The sequence below is a fragment of the Sphaeramia orbicularis genome, chromosome 15, assembly GCF_902148855.1.
Source record: "Sphaeramia orbicularis chromosome 15, fSphaOr1.1, whole genome shotgun sequence".
Taxonomy (NCBI): Eukaryota; Metazoa; Chordata; class Actinopteri; order Kurtiformes; family Apogonidae; genus Sphaeramia; species Sphaeramia orbicularis.
In genome coordinates this window covers 48,052,992-48,072,940 of record NC_043971.1, presented here as the reverse complement: position 1 = coordinate 48,072,940, position 19,949 = coordinate 48,052,992, and the positions used below count along the sequence as shown (strand labels likewise).

Genomic DNA, 19,949 nt, shown 5'->3' with positions numbered 1-19,949 from the left:
CTTGCAAATGAGAAAGGAGTGGCATCAAGATTTTTTATTTCTCAGTAAAAACCTGGGTGTTCATAACGTGTTACTATATTAAACGAACGAAAGAAAAGGCTGTATCACAGGGGAGAGAAGATCACGAGTTAAGATTTCCGATGGCGTGAAGGAAGCATCCCAGAGACTGAAGCTTTTACTGTCATCTAGCGGACAAAGGTGGAAAAACAAACGGAGGTCCACTTCCCGTTTTTCTCCCAGTATCCAGTGCAACATCAGTCCCGACGTACTAACAACTTATTCACTGCCATAAATATATTCAGAATGACCGACATTTACGGAATACTTATTTGTATAAACACAAGTCAACCAATGACTCATTAGCCATTAAGGAGGTAATAAAATATTCAAATGTAATGTCAATGTCGCACCTTCATCCTTTTTGGCTACACATTATGTAAAAAGAACTTATTCTTGTTCATATTGTAAATTAATTTAAATGTGTTATAATTTCTCATCTGATAAAACCCATTTCACTTGAATATAGAAATGATTTATGTTCATAAGGTGGTGATTTACACAAATTGATTATTTAACATGTCTGTAAATAGAATAATTTAATAGTAAAGTAGTAAGAAGCAATGCATTAACTTTTATATTAATAACCCAGAGAACTGCAATCTGCAATCACATGATTATATATGTATCTAAAAAATGTTCTCAAAACATATACTGAATGAAAAATAGAACTGCCATTGTTTTTATTGAACATTCATAGATGGTGACAAAACATAGTGAACTTCCATGACCAGCACTTAGAACCACACCCTTATTAGAACATCACCAAAGAGCAAAACATGTTGAATATAGGTGATTCGACCAACAAAATACAGAGTATTAAGTAATTCTGACATGGTGTCAGGAATGTAGTTTTACAGTCCAGTCTTAAATGATAACGCTGTGCCTGCAACCAGTCAGGACCCACTTACAATATACTTGCTACATTACTTTGACAGAATACATCCAAGTATTTTTATGTGAAGAAAATGATCTCCTGAAAAAACAGGCTGTGCCTTATCCTCATTCTTCACTTCTGATCTAAGACGTGAACGTACTCAGCAATTATCCACTGACTGCATATCTTCAAATGTAAAACTTATGATTTTCAATATAGTACATGGCTAGAAGTCGACACAGCGGCCTTTTCTTTCCCAGTCTCCATAGCGGGTAGGCTCCGGGCCCCGGGGCCCCCCTTTTTCCTTTGTTACAGGATTCACATCGTCAGGGAACTCTGATGGACAAGTCGATGAGGAAAATGAAAGAAAATGTCAATTTATTTCTGCATGTGTTATATGAACATTAGTTACACATTGCACTAGTCTCATTCATACCCATTGGTTTTGTCCACACTGTATATTGTATATTGTGAAACTTTATCTTACTTGTTTATTCTGTCTGACTTGTTTATTTATTTCATGTTTTACTGTATGCCTCTTACCTACTCCATGTTCTATGTATGTGTAAGGGTAGAGACTGCGATCTGGTAGGATCGGCGATTCTACCAGTAGAGACTCCGATCGTAGTTTCTACTGGTAGAGACTACGATCGGAGTCTCTACTGGTAGAATCGCCGATCCTACCAGATCGCAGTCTCTACCCTGACCTATGCACCAAATCACTGAAGCAAATTCCTAGTAATGTGAACTCTGTTTACTTACTTGACAATAAACATGATTCTTAATGTATAAAGGGAGTGACACTTGATAACATTTGAAACGGACGTAACTACGTTCATAAAGTGAGCGTAATGGGTCATTTAACTGTTCATATAATATAAATGGAATTGTTCTCACTTTCAAGAACGTCTCCACTCTTCTCTTCTGTGTTGTCAAGTCGACCCTGTGGGGTTTTAGGCTTCTTCAGAGGCTCCCGGTCCTTACCGGCTCCGCTAGCTGCCCTTGAAAAGCCTGCACAAAATACACAAAATACATCAGAATAACTGGGAAACTCCACAAAATACACCAGACTGACACGGAAAACTGGGGCTTGCATTCGCTACACAAAATGGTGATGGACCTCAAGGTCAATATCCTACAACAGAAATACAAGGTTTACATATGACATTATTTAAGTAAAGACACAAACCTTTAAAAATGAAGTCCACAGAAACGCTCTTTGACACATATTTGTTCAGTGAAGCATTAAACCGCAGCAGAGACATGTCTGTCCCTGACACTCATAGAGCAGCAGTTTTTTTGTGCTACAATTTGACACTTAAATAACATGTCGTGCATACTTACGTCATCATATGGCGACAGAGCAGCAAGCTCCGTATTTCTCCCAGCAGGGGGAGACAGATATCATATTTAAAACACTATCATTGTTTTACTATGATCTGTTTCACCAGCGACGTCAGTTTAACACCAAGTACTTTTCAAAGATTTCTTTTTATGTAACTTTTACTTCTCGTTTCCCTTGCTAAATTAGGCAAAATAACAGATAAAACACTGGGCTAAATTACAGATCATTTGATGCATTCCTTGAAAAATGGCTTCAAACTTTGGTTTCTGTCAGCAAAATAGCTTAATTACACATATCTTTTATTGCATCTGTTCTGAAAATTTTCATATAACACCATACAATTTGTTTAGAAAAGTAAGTTTATTTAGAAGTGCACAAATTATTGCCATTATTATTTATTTGATTTAATTTGAAGTGTTTTGTATGGCGGTTGTGGTATAGATGTGGAGGGCACATTCGGTTATGGACCTGGCTTTATGCATAAAGCATTGTTATCCAGAAACAACAAATAGATAAGAGAAAACATTTTTTCCTAAATATATTATAATATTATTATAAGTATGCATGTATGTATGATGTAAGTCTTGCAACAAGTGTCGTCATATTTGTGGCCATTTTGTAGAACCTCTTATCAGTCTGTTTCATCCTTATCAGTAGGAGATTTTAATGAAAATTGCATGGTGCCATGCTTGTTTCTTATTCAGATGAAACTACAATAAAAGAAGTATCTTTGAAAAAATGTTTTGTAAGTTCCAGGAATTAAGATGGAAATAACTGCCCATGTTGAAATAGGAACATGAACTGTACAAATGGATATTGAAATGGAAACTCAGCTTGTTAATTATGAATCTAGACGCACATGCTTTATGCATCTGCTGAGTCTAACCTGTGCAGGGAGATGTATTTTTCTTAACTTGCTTTACCTTTATCAGCTTAGTGGCCAATTTTTTCTTCCCCTGAGAGCAAAAAAGTGCATTTGAAAGGAATTCCAGGAGGTTCTAGTGGAACTCCACTTCAGCAGATCAGTGCTGATGTTCGGTGAATGAATGATCAAATACTCCTTAGCAGTAAGAGAGCAGACCTGGAGAATGTCATATCACACACACACATTCCACAGCGCCCCCCCCCCCCCCCCCAACAAAGTCTTGACCCAAAACCATAGCCATGGAGTCATAAATGTGGGGACCAAATCTGTGTGTATACCCCTTCCTGATCTCTTAAATTTTTGCATATTTGTCAGACTTAAATCTTTTAGATCCTTAAACAAATTGCAAAATCAAACAAAAATGACGTGAGCAAATAATTGCCCCTTAAAACTAGTAACTGCTAGTGGCACTGTTAACAGCAACAACTGCAGTCAAGCATTTATGATAAATGGCACAGAGTCTGATACATTGCTGTGGGGGATTTTGTCCCACTCTTCTTCACAGAATTGTTTTAATTCAGCCACATTGGAGGGTTTTTGAGCATGAACAGCCTGTTTATGGTTAGGCCACAGCATCTCAATCAGATTTAAGTCTGGATTTTGACCAGGCCACCCCAAAACCTTCTTCTTCTTCTTCTTCTTTTTTAAAATTTTTTTTATTTTTTTATTTTTTTTTATTTAAAGCCATTCAGACGTAGACTTGCTGGTGTGTTTGGGATCACAATCCTGATGCAGAACTCAAGTAATGAACTGATGGCCAGACATTCTCCTTCAGGATTTCCTTGTGGAGAGCAAAATTCATGATTCCATCAAATTACGGTAAGTTATCCAGGTCCTGAAGCAGCAAAGCAGCCCTAGACCGCCATCTTCGGCCTTCTGTCTCTTTTTTATTGTTCAAACTTAGACACCGGCCTTTACTGAGCCAAGTGAGGCCTGTAAGTCTTTAAATGTTGTCCTGGGTTCTTTTGTTCACCTCAGATGAGTTGCTGATGTATTCTTGGGTCATTTGGGTGATCTGGTTCTCACCCTGGTTCCAAAGCCTTATAGAGACTTTAGAAGAGATGTCAGTGGCTTTGTTTCTCATCTGTTCTTGAACTTCTCTAGATCACAACATGATGTGTTGCTTTTTGGGACCTTTTATCCTGCTTCACTTAGTCAGACTAGTGCTATTTAAGTTATTTCTTGATTCAACTGGTCTGGCAGTAATCTGACCTGGTTATGGATATTGAAATTCAACTCAGTTTTCCCAAAATAATGTGGTTAATAACAGTTAATTATATATATATATATATACATATACATATATATATACACACACACACACACACACACACACACACACACACAGGCACGCACACACAAATAAACTAGCCTAATACTGTACTGGAACTGGTGGTAATAATGTTAGTACCTGACTATAATGCAGTTATGATCACTCATTTCCCATGATTGTTCTAAATGGTGGTGTGTTGTTGCACTGAACAGCTGCATTAATGGATGAATTAATAGTCGTCTCCATCCGTTTATCTGAGCAGCCTTGGAGTCCGTCGGTATAAACTCAGATACTGACACACGTTCGTTCCCTCTTTTTCCTGTAAAGTCTTCACAAAACATACGACAGGCCAAAGAAAGGTGGTATTTAACAAACCGTTAAGTGACTCATTTTTTAATCACTTTTCCATAAAATGGTTTAAATACAGATATCCCCGGTTTGTTGCAAATTGTATAAATAATCACAGATTTTTTTTTCATTCTGTAAATGATGTGATTGATTATACAAAGGTGCTGAAACAAGTGCTCTCTTTTGCATTGACGTAAAAAGTCTATGAGGCCAATGGCAGACAAATACTGACACTCATGGCAAAGATGAACACTAATAGTTTACACATAAAATATGAAAATATGCTGTGTACGAAACACTTTATAGGTAGCTTATAATACAAAGTGTCTGGCCCTAGTCCGTTCATGGTCCGCAGTTTTCACTAAAACGCCCCCAAATATTTCCACAGTCAGGCTGGGGTCTGCGGAGGCTCAAGTACGGATTCCATCCAACATCTGTGGAGATCCAGATCTGACTGTGACCCCCATTAGATGGGAGTTGTAGCGCGGAGGAGGTGACTGTCGTGAACCCAGGCCGACCGGCACCGGGCCGGTCTGGCCGACATTGGGCTCTAGTCGCAGGCAGAGACGCTGCTTATCTTGGCGGTGTTTTCCGTCCACGGCTGGAGGTTCTGCAGGGCGAACAGAGAGCTGTTTTGGAGGCACAGTGGGTCTGGGGTCACCGGCTGGTTGATGGTCTTCTGGAAGGCCTCCTGCTGCAGCTGCATCAGGATCCGGTTCGCCTGCTGCCGCTCCGCCTCGCGCTCCTCCGCCGTCTGCCTCCTGCACCAAAAACCCCGGAGAGGTTAATGTTTCCGGAGGATCCCGGTGTCTGCATCAGCGTAAGAACGGTTACTGTGACAGGGAAGTGTTTAAATCCCACTCCTGCTTTAACGGAATGGACAGAACTTTTAAGTTCATGAAATTACGAGAAATGAGAGATTGAGGAAAAAACGCACCACATCACATTTGTGTAACTTTCTCATAACTGTTGTTTTTTGTATAATAGGCCTTTTTTTCATTTGAACATTTAAACAAATATACACGTATACACACATTTAACTTGCACCACAATTCATAAAAATATTCCCGAAAAACAATGGCAACAAAAATACCATCAATAAAAACATATTATGTTTACACAATCGAACAGATTGCACATTTCTATCTGTTATGATACTCATATATAGTTCCCAAACCTAAAATAAATAAATAAATAAATAAATAAATAATCGTGGAAAACAATCGGTTTATTCAAAGTATCCTCTGCAAGAAACAACATGATAACGTCATTTCGTTGAATGAACTCACAGGACTTGTTAAAAGTAACTGAATACTGTGGTTTCGGTTAATGCTCACTTAGGCTACGTATAGGTCTATAGTCTGTTGGGAGACAATGAATTAAATAAACCTAAATAAGCATATTAAAGTACATTTTTTCAAAACAATTTTTGACATTCTACTGTTCACTGAATTTCATACTTAACTGCGAAAATGAATATTAATTACAAAATGAATGTAAATAGTTTTTGTTGGTTATACTTTACTTTAAACTGAGTGTCCACCTTCTCATTATTATTTTATTAAGAGCAAAAAACATCAACCCCAGTAACGGAATTAACACCTTTCTCGACTTCATATGAAATTAAAAGATCTACATGTTAATTTCTTGTTCCAAATCCGGATAACATATAAAATACAGATAATAAAAATACATAGCCAATAGCCTATTTCTCAACATGATGATCAAAATAGTTTGCTCTGTATCACTTTATCAGTTCAGTTACTTTCCTGCCGATGTAAAAATACAACTATAAACACAACCATCTTTTAACTTTAGAAGAAGCCTCCATGAATTTTGTGATAATGTGCCTAATACTGAAAATAGCATTTTAACAATCATGTAAAAGTCGCTTGAGTTTTGGTGGAAAGAAACCTGAAAGCCTTGGACACATTTACTTTATTTCAAATCTGACTCTTCACTTTACACGGACACCTATATTTTCATCAAAACACTTGTAGCTGTTGTTATTCATGGTGTCTCTTCCTGCGGTTCTGCAGAGGATATATTCCATATTGACTCTGTTTTTGATGTGCGCAATATTACCTGTTCCATCTTTGGTAAATCAGTGATAGATTTTCAAAAACCACTACTTGTGTTTGGTCATTGGGAGCTCAAACTGCTAATGTTCACAGTGTGATATGGAAAAAGGCAGCACAATAAATCTAATCTCTAAATTCAATGGTTAGGCCAAGGGCGGATAACCTGTGGCTCTCGGGCCCTATTTGGCCCTTGGACCCTTTTCAGGTAGCTCATACATATATCTATCTATATCTATATCTATATCTATATCTATATCTATATCTATCTATACACACACACACACACACACACACACACACACACACACACACACACACACACACACACACACACACACACACATATATATATATATATAGATATAGATTTAGATATTCCAAACACATTTTGCTAATATTGTCGCAACCATAAGCACTTGTAAAAATTTAGATTACACCGAAATGAATCAAGGAACAGCCTAGAAGTAGTAGAGACTACTATTAAGATCAGGGACGTGCACAGATAGACCTGAGGTGTCCCTGAAGACCTGCCCCTCTGGCCTCAGTGCCCTTCTGGCGATGTTTTTTTTTTTTTTTTTTTTTTAAATTATTTATTTTTTTCCCTCATTCAAAAAAGACAATGGAGTCTGCATCGACATGACATTATAATCATATTTTAATATTAAGTTAAATCTAGATGATTCCCAGTGCCTCCTGTCCTTCCCCCAGTCCTCCTCCTCTCACTGCCTCTCTCTCCTGCTCAGTGCGGTCGGAGCTCTGCTGTTGCTGATCACACATCGAATGGCCTCGACTTTTTGCAAGAGACCAACTGGCAAGAATAGCAGTGCCTTTGACTGTTTAAGTAAATCTTTGTCCCGTTCCCCACAAGTTTGGCTGGTTCGTGTAGCCAGTAGCCCAAAACTAGCGTGTGTCGGGTGATTAGCTGTCGCAAGCGGAGAGGTCACGGCCCACGGCCCGGTGATGCTGATTCAGTACATTTGATAATGTGAGGAGAGATGGAGGGGCGAACCAGCAAATCGACGAAAATCCTCTGCTACTTATTTGCGTGAAAAGTTGTGTGTACCCGGTATATTTCCAGAGTCACAAATATATAATAATCAGGCTGAACAGAGGCAATGTTGGAGTGCAAAGCTTACGGCAGCACAAACAACAAGTGCGAGTACGTGCTTTCCACTTAATCCGCTCACCGACTACTGTTTATGTACTTGTACTCATCACCTGGAATCAACAACAGGTACGTCACTTACGGCCAAGCAATGGCTGCTCCCCATAGGTTCTGCTCACGCATGTAATTCACATAATAAAAAGGTCCAGTGTGGTGCATTTATAGCAATTTTTTTTTACTGAATTTGCGCCTCTTTTGCCTTTAAGTAATACACAATGCACAATTAATGTCATAAGCTTGACCAGTACAGGTACACTTTAATCCAGAGTAAGGCATCATATACTGGGATGTTCATATTTTTGGAGCATTGCTGTCCTGTGAGAACAAGGGATACACAAAATTTGCTGATAGTGACTAATATCCGGTGTTTTTTCCACTAATGGCAGCATCTCTAAAGTAATCAAAATCTTTCAAGAAATGGCACCAAGGAGGTTGCTCCACACAGAAAATACTTAGACCTTATGCATAGTTGTGTCAGGTATGCAGTCCTAGATTGGTTCTATGATATTGGTTTGTTCAGGTTGATAGAGGTTGTTCAGTAAATTAGTGATTGTCATGGTTATGTGACTCGGTTTTGGCTTTGTAGATTTTTACACGGTTTGGTGGTTCATAATCCTCCTCTAGTCATTTTTTTTTGCTCCTGGACTCTTAAGGCTTGTGCTCATTGTACTTTACAAGTAGAATGTTTTTTGTTTTTTTTCTAGTCGTTTGGTGTGAAAAGTGTAAGGCCATTGTAGTAGCAGTACATTGTTTTGTAGAATGCTTACATATGTGCAATACTGAATAAGCAGTGACGGCAAGTTATTGCGGACCAATATTTATGAAAACGCTGCAGATCAGGATTGTCGGGAGACGGGTGCCCTTTTTCGTTGGCTGAGGACCTGTCCCTCTAAATGTCTGTGCACGCCACTGATTAAGATTGTTTAATTCCCCCCTAATAAAAAAAAACACACACACACACACACTATACACACACACATATATATATATATATATATATATATATATATATATATATATATATATATATATATATATATATATATATATATATATATATATATATGTATACGTGTGTGTGTGCGTGTGTATACATACATACATACATACACTTATTATGTATATTTCTTTTACTTATATTGATGATAATACTTGTCTAACCCCTCCCCCCGCATTCTATTGCAAAAAAACCCCTTTAACATAGAGGTCAGTTTTTTCTGCACAACACAATAATGACAAATGTTACTGTTTTCTTCAGTGTAGTTCTGTGATTTGTTTGCAGTTCTGTAAATGCAGAGAAACTTTTATTTTTTTCTCCGCGTGTGCCTTAACAACTAATCCTGCAGAATTTCTTAAACAGTCACCACTTTGAGGTAAAACATAAGAGGATACCTTTTGGCTCCAGCGTTTGTTTGTTTGTTTCTGTCCTAACATGTTTCTTTAGACAGTAAAGGTTTCCGACCCATGGCCCAGACTGTCTTCTGTCACGCAGGGCTGAACAGAGGGACAGTGCATGTCCACAGTGGCTCTCACCTCCATTTGGTTCGTCTGTTCTGGAACCAGGTTTTGACCTGAGCGTCGGTCATCTTCAGGGCTTTGGCCAACGCGGCCCTCTCCGCCGACGCCAGGTACTTCTGCCGGTGGAAACGTTTCTCCAGCTCACAGATCTGCAGCCGGGTGAAGGATGTCCGCGGCTTCTTCTTTTTGGGGGGGAGTCCTGTTCTGGTAGGGGTGACCTACACGACGCGTCACAGTGAGGGGTGAGAGAGACACTGGGCCGAATGGAACAGAACAAGACAGGACAGGACAGGACAGAAAAGAACAGGAAAGAACAGGTCAAAGCAGGATATGCAGGACAAAGAGACTGAATATATGCAGCAGAAGAGGATTTATAGAACACCTGCAGCTGCACAATGTCACGCATGCGTCATTTTATGAATCTGTATTTAGACAAAATATTGAATGTGTTGTTGTCTGTTGTCCTTTACCTACACCCCTGCACTGGAACAAACCATTTAGTCAGATTCTGCAAGGCCTATTTATCCATTACAAAACCTGGTAACACACTGTTGTATTTTTGAATTTCATGTAGGCTATATTTTGCAGTATTTGCAATTTTGATCTTCATTTTCTTCAATAATAGATAGGGCTAAATTTGAAAAAAGTGCCGTTTTTTTGATTTGTGTTTTTTACTCAAGGTAATGCTTTATTTTTATTGACAGACACTAATTATTTACAGTAGGGCAAGAACATTAGTTTGCACATAATTTGTTCAGTCTTATTTCTTTTTTTATTTATGATTATCGTTTGAGTCGTTGGAAGTGAAATGGAAATAATCACTGGACCGCCTTTTTGTTGTTCTCTGTCGAGCTTCAACTTAAATGAGAGTTGAGAGGGAATAGAGAGTCTGGTTTCGACCAGCTCTATATGTAAAGTGTCATGAAATAATTTTGTTATGATTTGGCGTTATATAATTAAAACTGGATTGATTTATAGGCCGATAATACCTTTGTATATCCTTTATCTAGACTGTAATTTCTGTTTGTCATTGAGAATAGCGAGATTATTATTTTAAATATTGCTTATTTAGATATTAGTAGAGCGAAGATATTTGCCGTTTGCACACATGACAAACCCTAATGACTTTACAAATCACGTACCAGATGTTGACTCTTCACTACTTTTTCATCTAAGTCCAACGATTATTTCCAATAGGCTATAAAACGAAATGGATGCAAAAAAAAAGAGATTTAGCGACGTCATGTAAAGAGCAGGCTGAGAGAAAAGGAAAGTGGAGCAGCAGTGAAATACTGCAACAGACACAGGTATTTATGTAACACACAGAAAAGAGTCAAACAAAGCCATTAACCCTTAAAGACCCAGAATTACTGTTGTGTCGATTTCCAAATGAAGTTTTTTTTTTTTAACGTTAAATTTCTAAAGTGATATATCTCCATTTGTTGCAATATATTTTTCTATATTAAATTCAGTGATCATGTGGAAGTTCATGAAGGATATAAAGGCTAAACTAAATGTCTCCATCCACTGTCATTGATCCAACTCCATGGGTTTTATTGGTGAATCAATGTTGTAGAAGATGACGGTGTTTCCACATTCACTACAGGGCCTCTGAACGTCCAAATGGGTCATATCTGATGACCATGAAAAGATGACAAACTGCATTCTACACCAATTATTTACATGTATTGATAGGATTAGTGGATCAACAGGTATTAAATATTTTAGATCAGTAGATAGTTTTGGTCAACGGTGGATGTTTAGGTCGTTATGGGTTAAAGAATAGGCTTTTAACATTGTGCGAACTGAGGAAATGAGAAAATACACGGGCCCACGACAACTGAAAAGATCGAAAAACCATACGTGTTTTTACACATCTTAACATGACAGCTCCCTTATAAAAAATCACACATTCTGAGAGAACATATTAAAATGAAATAGTCTTGCTTATCTTCGGCTGAAATGACATTGATACTTAGCTGATGATTAAAATGCTGAATCGTTGAAGTTTTAGTTTTTGTTTGAATTTTCTATTCTATTCTATTCTATTCTATTCTATTCTATTCTATTCTATTCTATTCTATTCTATTCATCTGTCCTACCTGTGAACCGGTCTTTGGTGTACCGTCTGTTGCTCTCCATCCACGGGAACGTCAGTGCGGTCAGGTTATTAAAGGTCCCACTTACCGATGGACCGGAGGGGTTACCGCCACTCAGGGGCCGGTGCGCGGGGACCCGGATGACCCCAGCAGAGTTCATGTTAGTCCCGTTCATATTAACACCCATATTGATGTAAGCCCCGCCAAGAGATGAGACCCCGCATGTGTTGGCGGTGCCGTTATACACCGCATTTCCGCACGTGAAACCCCCACCGTTCACCGAACCGTTCGTGCCGTTACCATAGGTTGGGTGTCCATAGTCGGGCTCGTGCATCCTTGCGCCCATCATGCAGCTCTGCTCCACGTTACTAAGAATCTGATCGATCCCGAAGCTGATCGGCTCCACGTGCGTGTGTCCCTGCAGATGCGTGCCCAGGATTCCTATGTGGTCCATGGCCTCCGCGAGGCTCAAGGAGCGCAGGTTTCCACGCGCCGCTCCTGGGCCTCTTCCGTTTAGGTCTCTCCGGCTCGAGCTCCGGATGTTATCTTGCGAGTGCGAGCTCGCTTATGTGCGTGTGTTTACTGAGCCACACCGCCCCCCACGCCAGCACCGTCTCTGTGCCTGCACGAGGACATCAATCACACTGGCAAATAGACAGCGCGAGACACAGACACAAATTTTTGTCGTGGAAACTCAATTGGCTAAAGGCTCACACTTCAGCACACAGCTGCATTTTATCACTATTTTACTCCAATGTCGAAATTTAGACATTTTTAGCTGTTAGTTATTAAAGGAAAATGAATAAAAAAATTTACCACACGGACACGTTTGCTACAAATTACTTATTTTATTCGTTCAAATAGCTGAATGTGTAATTACTATATTTAATTACATTATCTTTCTGAGGATGGAAACAGTTCCAGAACTGATTGTGCATCTTTTGCTTCTCTAACTTTTATTGGCGATCAATTTCTGGTGATGTTCTGTTTAATTTGGTAATTTCCCATTTTTTATACTAACTGTGCGCTGTAAAAATAAACTAACACGCCCTTAGTTTGATTAGAATTACAGCCGTTCTGTTTTAATAGAATCACTAAAAGCTATTGTACTGGTCCTGAAAAAGAATAGAAAGAGAGGAGTAGGCTACAGTTTTGGGGAAAACCCTCAATGAATCGTGTACCATATTACATGTTTATGCAATCTTTTTTCTTTCCTTCTTTTGGATTGTAAGTAATTGAAGGACTGGGATGAGAGTTGGCTTTCTGCTTCTTGATGTTTCTATGAATTTATTTCGTCTTAGAATTTGTAAAATTGGCTAAATTCGATGTGACTCATACATTCGTCATACAATGTATTTAAAAAAAATCCTACAAACTTTCTTGGAAAACATGTGGGATAATGACAAAAAAGATGAAATAGCATCCTCTCAATTTTACTTAATCAGCCACTAACTGCGCGTTCGAGATTTTTTTCCTATTAGAATGGAGCGCTTTTCCTCAACCTCATCCTCATCCTCGATACATCAGAATCGCCATCAATTGGAAAGTAACAGAATTTTAGGGATGTGGAATATAGTTAATCGATATATTCAGATCTGACACACTCCATTTATCCAACACAATTATACAAAATACAATACGCCACATTAATTGCTAACTGCTCTTAAAATAGCCAATATATAATATATACATTTTCGACAAATAAGCATATATATATATATATATATATATATATATATATATATATATATATATATATATATATATATATATATATATATATATATATATATATGCGCATTTGTATAGCGTACAGTTCATTAAGCTGTTTCTTTGCTTTAGGCGAAGCCACCTGATAATGCCAGGTTTGTTTGTATTTGTTTGTGTTCATGTGACATTTGGGCAGAGTTTACCAAATGCATAATGAGTTTAATGTGACAGTATCAGAAGAAATATAGTTACGTTAAATCCGACGTACGAAGCAAAGGCTGATCATTTTCAACTGTGGTTGAAAATGATGACACTGCTTCAGGTCCTGATGTGGCCTCATTTGTCATCGAGGGAACGGATCTTCATATTTGCCAGGTTGTTTTCTGGCATCTTTGCCAATGTAAAACCCCAAATCCCCGAGTTTAAGTGCAAATGTAATATGCACATACATGATAAGTCATTACAGCCTATAGCATAACATTCATTAAAATAACCTACTAATGAAACCTGGAAATGATCAATGACCGTGCAATGGGATTAAAGGAGAAGGATTCGTTTTACCATTACAAATGATTATAGCTTTGTTTAATCGTAGATCATAAATAACGAGCGGCGTTTGCATATTTCCTCTTAACAATACAGCCTGCAAATCTACAAACACACAAACATACCAACCACACAACAATTAAATGAAAAATTGAACCACACGCCTCATTGATTTTCTCTCCTTCTAAAAGCCACTGGGACTTAATTACTTAACGTAAGGCATTTAAGTATTAATATTTGATATGGTTTGAGTAGTTCTCATTGGCCAAATGACCGATATCAAATTTTAATGCAGGCAATAGTTGGTGTGTGCATTTTGCTGCACCCTTTTCTTTAAATGTGAACCAATAATGAACATTAGGGAGAATAAAAAGAAGCAGGATTAGTGAAGCCAACAGCAGTGGTGAACTAATGCAGCTATCAGTCAGATTTGTTCAGGCTGCACATGCATATCATTGGGTTGAATATATAAACCAACACATGCACTCCTATGAGTTATCTTAAAGAGCATTTGCGACCAACATAAATTGTCATTAAGGTATAGCATGAATTGTAATTCTCTCCCAAACATCCTTACAAAGGTAGAAAGTTTTGGTTTTGGTTGAGACAAACTGATTGGCAGTACAGTAGTGAGGGGATGCCCTGAATGCCCCCAATCCTTTAGGTTTTTTAACCCTTAAATACTCACAACCAGGGCCAGATTCAGACTTGGTAAGGCCCTAAGATAAAGCCCTGAGCCCCCCCATTAAATGACACCAGCTGGTCTCAGAAAGCTTTAAAATATATATGCCATCTAAATATATGAAAAATTTTATTCTATATTATCTTTACATGTTTATTAATAATATTCAATAATAAACATGTTGAATAAATTGTGTAGTAAAATCACAAAGAATATTAGAGAATCCTCTAACTTACCACATAAAACATTTTCTTTCTTATTTTCGCAAAAGCAAAATCATTGATTATGTCATCAAAAAATATGTTACCACTGCTTATATGCACATGATGCTGAATGCAGATAATTTTTCTCGAGACATAGTTGCTCTCAGTTCATTTTTTATTCTCTTTAACTGTAAAAATTATCTTTTTGCTGAACAATTTTTTGCCATTAGACACAGAAATAGGCGTAATATTGCTTCCATATTAGGGCAAACTAAATGAATCTTGTCTTGAAAGATGATTTGATACAGATCTTTGTGTTCAATTTGTTCTTTTTCAGGATAATTCTGCTTGGCATAATCATTGAAGTGCCTCAGTTCACCCTTGAGGATGACTCCTGTAAATACATGCCACTTTTACTTGGCATGTTATCTGTATGCATTATAAGCTTTCCGGTGTATGTTCGTGCCGTTATCAGCCCCCTGTCCAACCTGAATTGGTGTGTCAAATACCACACACTGAGGGTTAGGGGTATAGGGTAGGGCTGGGTGATATGGAAAAAAAATCTCATCACAATAATTTTTTTCATATCAGACGATATTGATATGTATCACGATATAAGTCAAATCACTATTTTGTCAAGCTTACATTTTCTGTTACTCATAAGTTAGTTGCGAAGACATCAGAAGGTCATTTTTTGATTTAATATGAATTATTTTTCTGTCAGAGGTTGAACATGACAGATGTGCTGAAGAACATTATACAACTGTTTCAGATAAAATATTGTGTGTGTTCCGCTTCAAGATTATTGTGGAAAGGCAATAAAATGGATAAGTGCATATAAATATAATTTATACATATGTATTAGGCCTGCAACAGTACACAAAATTTTTGGGTTGGTACATTTTCGATTTTCAAAGCCACGGTTTGGTTTTTTTCGGTTTGGTACGGGAAGAAAGAAAACCCCTCAAAATGTCTATTAATGCTTTTATGAATTTATTTTTAACATTTTTCCCCCAATTTTGAAGACAATAGAATATAGAAAAACAGGAATAATATAATTCTGCTGCTACAAATCAAATAGAAAATAAAATAAATTATTAACATTACTAAATGTATTTTAAACATTAGTATTGCACTTTTCCCTGAAAGGTAGTTTCGAACAAACAAGAAAAATCTAATCACAGTTCTGTCAGTTCACATTCTGCATAAAAATAACAAAAAAATTTCACATCAAGTGCAACATTAAGAAGAGGGTAAACTGGTATTCTGTTTAAACAAACTGAAGAGAAACTCTGACAACACAATGAACCAAATTATTTATTTTAGGACAGAGAACAAACTGTTTAGGCCACTGTGTGTATTTGTGTGTGCCTGTGTGCACGGGGGATTTATTTTTATTTTTTTTATTTTTTTGTCGGAGCTGGGGGGGTAGGGGGTGGGGCGCAGTTATATACCTGGGGGTGCGGTCCATAACTAACGTAACGAACGCTGTCGTGAAACAAAAGTGAAACTTCACATACTTTCAACTTTCTATTTATTCCTCTATTATACAGCTTGCGTGATAGACAAACAGACAGACAAACAGACAGAGCTAGTGTAAGTGTTTTAGAACTACCGTAGTTCATAGGGGCCAAACAACATCCGTCTTATTAACGTCTCTTTCCTTGTTGTTGTCTTTCACCTGAACCTGAACTGATCCAAACTGGACTGTAATGATGGTGGAGGGTCTTCAGTCTCTTCCTCCCAGGTTCACATCATATTTGTTGTTTTTTTTTAACCTTATATCAACTGCTATTTCATATTTCAGGTCAGTGTGTGCTCCTTCAATATGTCCGTGTGAAACTTGTGTGGATTTAAAGTTCCGCCTTGAACGACGTCTTACCTTTCTTTTTTTTTTTCTCATCATACTGTGCCGTTTCGGTACAGCTGTGTACCGAACCGAACAGGTGTGTACCGATATGGTTCGGTACATGTGCTGTTACAGGCCTAATATGTATATATATAATTTCCCCTGCAAACATGTAACATTATCCATACCTTTTCAGAAACTTTTGCCCATATGAGTGATCAGGAAAGCAAACGTCAAAGAGTGTGTGATTTGCTGAATGCACTCGTCACACCAAAGGAGATTTCAAAAATAGTTGGAGTGTCCATAAAGACTGTTTATAATGGAAAGAAGAGAATGACTATGAGCAAAACTATTACGAGAAAGCCTGGAAGATACTATTAAAGAAGAATGGGAGAAGTTGTCACCCGAATATTTGAGGAACACTTGCGCAAGTTTCAGGAAGCGTGTGAAGGCAGTTATTGAGAAAGAAGGAGGACACATAGAATAAAAACATTTTCTATTATGTCAATTTTCTTGTGGCAAATAAATTCTCATGACTTTCCATAAGCTAATTGGTCATACACTGTCTTTCAATCCCTGCCTCAAAATATTGTAAATTTTGCTTCCCCACCCTGTATATGCTCAGTACTTGGTTGGTTCTCCTTTTGCATGAATTACTGCATCAGTGTGGTGTGGCATGGAGGTGATCAGCCTGTGGCACTGTGCAGATGGAATGGAAGCCCAGGTTGCTTTGATAGTGTCCTTCAGGTCATCTGCATTGTGGGATCTGGTGTCTCTCATCTTCCTCTTGACAATACTCCATAGATTCTCAATGAGGTTCAGGTTAGGCAAGTTTGCTGACCAATCAAGCACAGTAATACCATGGTCACTGAACCAGCTTTTGGTACCTTTGACAGTGTGGGCAGGTGCCAAGTCCTGCTGGAAAATGAAATTAGCATCTCCATGAAGCTTGTCAGCAGAAGGAAGCATGAAGTGCTCTAAAATGTCCTGGAAGATGGGTGCGTTGACTGTGGACTTCAGAAAACACAGTGGACCAACACCAGCAGATGCCATGGCAGAACAAATCATCAAGCCTGACATTTCTGTTTAAAATATCCTCTTTTTTAATTGATCTTATGTAATATTCTAATTTTCTGAGACACTGAATTTTGGGTTTTCATTATCTGTAAGCCATAATCATCCAAATTTCAAGAAATAAAGGCTTGAAATATTTCACTCTATGTCAAATGAGTCTATATAATATATGGGTTTCACTTTCTGAAATGAGTGATGACAAATATTGAACTTTTTCATGATATTCAAATTTTTTGTGATGTACCTGTATGATCTATTGAGCTGCGAAGTGCAAATTTGTGAATCTCTTGCCAACTTTACCACAGTGAGTGTTTGCGTTCTTCACATAGGCTACATCTATTTGTTTGGTACACCTCTGTATTGAACTGAAAGCCCCGAACCCAAATAGTTTGCACTCTACTTTTTAGTAACATGGTCACCCGAGTTCTCGGTCACATTTTCGCCTAAGGGAACAGTCACTACCTCCCATGGCAGCCCATATATTAGCGTTTGTGCTGCTCTTACGCCTGTGATTTGTGTGTCAACCTAACTTGACATAGCTTTAGCGTGATAGGTTCGGTGCAGCGGTACTTAATTATGATTGACTGTTCTTATGTCTGTCAAAACATAGACAAATGAATTCCATCGAAACTGTATCAAGCATGTCTCATACTTCTATCGAGGAAAAGTTATATTGTGATATATATCATTATTGTTATATCGCCTAGTCCTAGTTAGGGCTACTGCATAGTCATGTTGATTGATCGATTGATTGATCTTCTGAAGTTTGTTGATGACTCAGCCACAGTTGGATGCATCACAAAGGGTGATGAAACCGAGTACAGGGCTATGGTGGAGAACTTTGTCACATGGTGTAAGCAGAACCCTCTGCAGCTAAATGTGACGAAGACCAAGGAACTAGTAGTGGACTTGAGGGGGACCAAGGCCCCGGTAACACTGATCCTGGTCTAGGGCAATGGTTCTCAAGTGGTCTGGCTTCCGGACCCAGCATCACCCATCGATGACCCAAATTAATAAAATTTAAATTTTTCAAATTTATTTAATAAATAGATGGTGTGCTTTGAACCTCAGAGAATACAGAATATCACTGTATGAAAACACAGAAGACAAGTTTAATGATAAACCAAACTGACCAGCAGGTGATGTAGCTAAATATAGAAATATTCCCTTTAATACTAAATTAATTACATTTTAACCAAAATGACAAATGTGCACTCTGTTAAAAATTAAAAGTGCATTCAGTCACTTATTCAAGCATTTAACACACTGAGATTTTTGTCCAATGTAGGTAAAACCCTATCTGATGTAGTCGTTATCATACCTGAGTTTCACCATGATATGAATAGAAACTTTTGGGTCTTCTTTCATGTTGTTGAATGTCTAGTGTTAATTAGCAATAAAACGCATTGCCACCACCTACTGTTGGGGAGTGTGAATGGATGGTGCTCAGCTTTATAAAAAAATAAAGCACATGATTAGTTTATTAACATTATTTTTTGCCCAGACAAAGGCTGGCGACCAGGGCCGTGCAGAGAGCTATAAAGGGGCAGGGGCTCAAACTTCCAAAAGGGCACATGAAAATGAATAACCACCAATTACATATGATTTGAAATGTTTAATAAATCATTACACAAAGTATACATTTTTACATTAGTTTGGCAGACAGCTATAATAACAATATGTAATAACTTACCAAGTCGAATAAAGTGATAAAAATTAGGTTTGAAATTCTTTCTTGTTGTAGCCTCCTTGCAGGCCAAGTGAAGATCACTCTGAAAAGGATGGTCTCACTGGTCTTGAATAATCCCCATCCCAAATGTGGCAAATTCTGGAACTGCAGACATTTACAGGAAGATAATCAATGTGTGTGAACGGTGTGCCTAATGCCCATGAATAGTATGTAATGTTATTCCTTATATTGCGCTTACCTGTAGTACTGTTTTTTCACCCATTTGGTAAGGGATCCGCTACTTTTAGCAGCTTCAGGTAGCTCCTTTCTTTTTTGTTTAATGCGACTTTGTTTGCGAGGGATCTTCAAACTAAATAACAAAACAATAAAATATGTAAGAAATACAACAAATACACCCACATACACACCATGCATGTCAAGTTATTTTATTATTCATGAGTGAATGTAAGGGGTGAGTGAGTGGTTGGTGGTGGGCAGATGTGGCTACAACAGTAGCTTGCCACCAAT

General features: G+C 37.9%; 2 protein-coding genes across 3 annotated transcripts; both read right to left on the bottom strand.

Moving 5' to 3' along the window:
• Window positions 1-287: 287 nt before the first annotated feature.
• Window positions 288-2,281, bottom strand: sdhaf4 (succinate dehydrogenase complex assembly factor 4). Of its 2 annotated transcripts, none has more exons than XM_030156515.1 (3): window positions 2,124-2,281; window positions 1,832-1,945; window positions 288-1,270 (listed from the first exon to the last, which is right to left on the bottom strand). In XM_030156515.1, the coding sequence occupies exons 1-3, from the start codon at window positions 2,197-2,199 to the stop codon at window positions 1,161-1,163; spliced, it is 300 nt and encodes a 99-aa protein (XP_030012375.1). In that variant the 5' UTR covers window positions 2,200-2,281; the 3' UTR covers window positions 288-1,160. The 2 variants fall into 2 exon arrangements, with proteins under 2 accessions (XP_030012375.1, XP_030012376.1); XM_030156516.1 differs by having other exon boundaries at window positions 1,832-1,940; window positions 2,119-2,278.
• Window positions 2,282-4,937: 2,656 nt separating this feature from the next.
• On the bottom strand, window positions 4,938-12,142 carry tlx1 (T cell leukemia homeobox 1). The gene is given in 4 exon segments (XM_030156506.1): window positions 4,938-5,586; window positions 9,605-9,783; window positions 9,785-9,843; window positions 11,692-12,142. Coding segments are annotated over 4 exon segments (900 nt in total). The 3' UTR covers window positions 4,938-5,375.
• Between the last annotated feature and the right edge of the window lie 7,807 nt (window positions 12,143-19,949).